Genomic DNA, 4,924 nt, shown 5'->3' on the forward strand with positions numbered 1-4,924 from the left:
AAAAAAAAAAAAAAAAAAAAAAAAACACACACACAAAAGAAGGTTTCGGAAACAAAAACGAAACCTTGCAGAAGATGAGAATTGCAGTTGTGCATCGCAACCTCTAAATTTAGTAACCGTTACGAAATAGAAACGAGATGGGCTTTACTTATCATGGGCTTAAAAAAACACATAATAATTTAGTAACCGTTACGATATAGAAACGAGATGGGCTTACTAACCTTGAATGTAAATTATAATTTAAACAAAAATTATAACGCGAAAAATGTTGTAATAGATTCGTTTCCAATTCAAGGAAAAAGGAAACTCAAGAAAAGAAGAAAAAAGGCAAAAAAAAAAGAAAAGTGGAAAGTGTTACAATAAGGATTAGCAAATTTACTATTTGTTAGAGATTAGAATCATACGCCTGTATAAATATTGTTGGATGCTTGTGTTTGAGTTTTCAACTTCTAATTATAAGAAAATAAAAGAGAAAAGAGAATAATCTGAGGTTAAGCGAACGACGAAAGCGACGAAGATGTCCAATTCCTCCAGCTCTGTACAAGAACAAGATCGTATACCACTGCCCCCACCAACAGCTGAGACTCTGAAGAGCGAGCTGGAGAGTCTACAGCTTTTGAACGAGAGATTGAACGGTGAGTGTTTCGACGGTCTGAGTTACCACGGAGCTGTGGTCCCTTGAAAAACAGTTGAGGCAGGCCATGGTCACCGTGGAACACCAAACGGGTAAGGCGGAACTTGAGTTGATAGCCAAACAGGAAGCAGATCCAGACTATACGGGGATAGTATGGGGCGACGAGAAGATACTTGAGAGTGAATTGGTTTTATTGGCTAAAAGAAAAAACTTGAGGAAACAGGCCAGAGAGCTCCGGATCAACAGCTCTAGCTCTGGAGAAAGACAAGAGGCTCAAAACATTGAGCATGTAAGGAGCGAAATCGAGAGAGTCCGGCTTCTGAAGGAGAGGTTGAATGGTAAAGAGCTCGACGGTCTTAATTACTACGAATTGGAGGTACTCAGATGTGAGATTTCCATTGGTTGGGGCAATGTGATGAGAGAGAGGCTGAGGCGTAGAGAGGAATCAATCTCTCAGGGACAGACTCAGCACGAGAAATCTCCAATGGACAATGCCACCACATAAGACCACGACGTTTAAAGAAGATTCACCTACTCTATAAAAACGCAAACACAAACTTATATAAGTTTCATAATTTTGCATTTGTGAAAACGCTTTATCCCTAAAGATTCAATATTAATACTTTTAAAGAGTCAAAAACTAAAGTTATAATGTAAGAACATAAACATGAAATAAAAGTTTTGTGATCTATCATGAACATAACACACTTTCAATTGTATAATTTCAATCACTCATGTTTCTTAACGCGCAAGGATCACAGATTGTGTCATCTCATTGACGGTGATCAAATCCCTTGCCGGTGATTCGTCATCTCTCGTATGCATTACAAATGTGGGTTGTTTTGGTAATGGAAGATCTGATGTTGTGGTGAGCATAGATAGCAACTCAAGTGTGTTGGGTCTATCGGCAGGTTGGTGCTGAACACAGAGTAGACCAATCTGAACACATCTCCCAACTTCTACTGGTCGACATGTATCAGCAACGTCTTGGTCTAGCAGATCAGTTCCTCCATTTTCAGACCAAGATTCCCACGCCTGTTGTGGTTTCAAAACCAAGCAAGAAAAGTTTTCAAACGGACTTGATGGAAATAGAATCTAGTGTGTCAATTCCTAAACTCTTACTTAATACTTACATATGCAAGAAGGGTTTTCCCGTCTTCGCCAAAGCTGAATCTTGAGATCTTCTCTCCGCTGATGATTTCTAGCAGTACAACTCCGAAGCTGTAGATGTCGGATTTCTCAGAGAACAGCCCAGTCCATGCATACTCTGGAGACATATATCCTCTGCACATATATCAATCAGTTTCTCACAAAGTTAATATGTAGTTACATATAGCTTTGAGTCCTAGTTAATTATGTATTTGAAGATGGATTCTTACAGAGTTCCTACAACCCTGTGAGTATTTTCCTGATATTCGGTTCCCTGATACATCCGAGCCAATCCAAAATCTGATATTTTTGGGTTCATTTTCTCATCCAAAAGAATATTGCTGACCTTCAGGTCTCTGTGAATTACTCTGAGGCGTGAGTCATGGTGGAGATAGAGAAGTCCACGAGCAATACCTTGAATGATATCAAATCTTTTTGGCCAATCAATCTCGAGCCTTTTTCTTGAATCTAAGACATAAAAACTATCAGACAAACAGTTCCACATTGACGCTGGTAGTAAAAGGAAGGATGCAAGAAGGGACAAACCAAATAAAAAGGTATCAAGGCTTTTGTTCACCATAAACTCATAAATCAATAGCTTCTCTTCTTCTTCAATGCAACATCCCAAAACCCGGACTAAGTTTCTGTGTTGGAGTTTTGAGATGAGTACTATTTCGTTCATGAACTCTTCTTTCCCCTGTCCGGAACTGCTAGAAAGACGTTTTACTGCAATTTCTTTCCCATCTTGCAGCTTTCCCTGAAAACGGATTGTAGAAGGTCATCCCAAGATCATAAAAAACGAATAGAAAATAGCAAATTGAAATACAGTCTGACCTTATAAACGGAACCAAATCCACCTTGTCCGAGTTTGTTTGATAGACTGAAATTATTGGTGGCGTTTTGAATGGTATTCATATCAAAGAAGTTTAAACCTGGGACTTCTTGTGGGTTCAGATTATTCATCCATACATCCTTTGATATATGAGCTGAAATTTGAGTTAGAATCGTGTGTTAGTGCTTCAAATCGGGTAATCTAGCCAAGTGAGCATAGTAAGATTATCTTTTTGTTTTAAAAGCATAAATTAATGGACCAAAAGAACATATAATTTTGACAACAAATGTAAGCTCCCCTTTATTTTTTGCAAGCAAATGAGTAGAAGAACAACAAGATATCATTAGATAGTAAAGTCATCAATGAGTTACCGTTATGTTCCACTCTGCATCTCCAGACACCAAACGCAAAGAAGCTCAAGATCACACATAGGGTCAGGCTCACTGTACTAGCAACAATGGTCTTCTTGCGCTTATTTCCACCTGAGAAATGTAACACAAAAAAAATTAAACTAGATTCCATGCTCCTATTTAAAAGGGCAGTCTCAATGACGTAGAATATAACAATGCAAAAGACAAAGAAGGTCTTTGACTTTAACTTCTAACCCATACCTAGCTCAGAACGTGCAAGACGTATAGATAGAAGTTCTCCAGTTGCAGAAAATTGCACTGCGTCCATTAGGTCCTGGTTCCACACGAGGCACCCAATTCCATTAATATAAGCAAATGCCAAGCAAGAACAGTTGTGGAGGCAACGTTGGTGGCATTCTTCAGCATTCACAGAACTTGCAAATTCATAGAAGTCTGGAGGCTTTATGTTGGCAATTGGATGGAAGACATCTGCATCTCCGGCAGTAGATTTTTCTAGACAATCTAGCTTGGTACGCCTCACACAACCACCAGTCCAGTTTCCCCTTTTCCACTCCTCAATAGATTTTGGTACAAACCCTTTGAAGCATTTACACTTTGGAGGAACCGACATAACACACAACCCAAATGGTCCACACGCACCATAAAAATCGCATGAATTGGCTGGAGCCTCATAGTAAAATTCCCAGCCCATTCCATTATCCCGAAACATCTTCATTGACCCCTCTGGTGTTAAAGTTATACGTGAAAGTTTGTAGTTTTTTTGAAAATAAGTCAAGTACCCTGACCCATTCACATCCTGGTGAAGAGTAAATGGACCTGTATATGATTGATCCATAAACGGTACCCCAGTGAACCTTGTTTTAGCCCAAGGATCCAATAAGGCGTCGACCCTCGCATAATAAACCCCTGTGATGGCACTTGCGGTGTAATCTGGCCCAAAAAGTCACCAACTGATGGATCAGTGTAACTTTTCCAAGAAGTCAACACCCGCTTCTCACCGGTGGCAAGGTTATACGTCAGGAATGAAGTATGTAGCAGAGTATCACCAAGATGCTCAAAGCTTTGCCACAGATCTCTTTCCGAAACATTATCTATGACTCTAAGATTTCCGGTATCTGAAAGCTCTGCACGACACCCGTTAGAGGAAAAATTTACACCACTGGACCAAACAACGCCATTTTCTCCATCGAATAACAAAAGACTTCCACTGCTACTAATAGCTAGATTAGCAGAGGAGTCCGTGACGGGTTTCTCCCTATTGGCAACCCACACAACGACCCGGGGAATAGTATCCTTAAACCAGATGCCAACATATTGGTACTGGGTGTTATTAGGACTGAAGAACCCCAATTCATAAACACCATTAGAGGAGCTGAGAGTTTGTCCTATTGACAAAGGACTCTCTGTGGTTATCCCTGCATAGCTAAAACTTAAAAGCATGTTAAACAAGAGCATGGTAAAGAGGAGCAAACAAGCAAACCTCGTCATCCCGTGCACTCCCAAGAAACAATCTTCTTCAGATTAGTGGAATAACAGAACATGTATGCTAGAGAAATAATCCAGAAAACAAACTCAAGTACTTAATCTAAACAATGTTGACCACAGCGCCCATCTTTCAAGATTCTGCATTAAATTATGTTATTAACGTTCTTAAAACCTTGTTACACCAATCTTTAATACTTGTGCTTACCAGTTGGACCAAAAGAAATGAATCTTAAAATTCCAACCTACCAAATAAAGTAATCAACCGTGCAAAACCTCATATTGAAACATAGTGTCACTTTCATGTCTTTGTTTTAAACTCGTGAAGGGACAACCAATGAAAGATAGTCATCAACACTATGAGAACCAATCAAAATATCAGAATTTTGAAACCTCTTTACCTTTCGTAGTATGAACCAAGAACTCCAAACCTTTTACCCAATCAACCACGCAGAA

At 39.4% G+C, this 4,924-nt stretch overlaps 1 protein-coding gene across 1 annotated transcript; it reads right to left on the minus strand.

Moving 5' to 3' along the window:
* LOC104703743 (G-type lectin S-receptor-like serine/threonine-protein kinase At1g61500) lies at positions 1,240-4,918 on the minus strand. The gene is given in 8 exon segments (XM_010419818.2): positions 1,240-1,669; positions 1,768-1,918; positions 2,014-2,251; positions 2,330-2,540; positions 2,618-2,769; positions 2,987-3,097; positions 3,227-3,862; positions 3,865-4,918. Coding segments are annotated over 8 exon segments (2,403 nt in total). The 5' UTR covers positions 4,475-4,918; the 3' UTR covers positions 1,240-1,375.

The sequence above is a fragment of the Camelina sativa genome, chromosome 7 (assembly GCF_000633955.1).
Source record: "Camelina sativa cultivar DH55 chromosome 7, Cs, whole genome shotgun sequence".
NCBI lineage: Eukaryota > Viridiplantae > Streptophyta > Magnoliopsida > Brassicales > Brassicaceae > Camelina > Camelina sativa.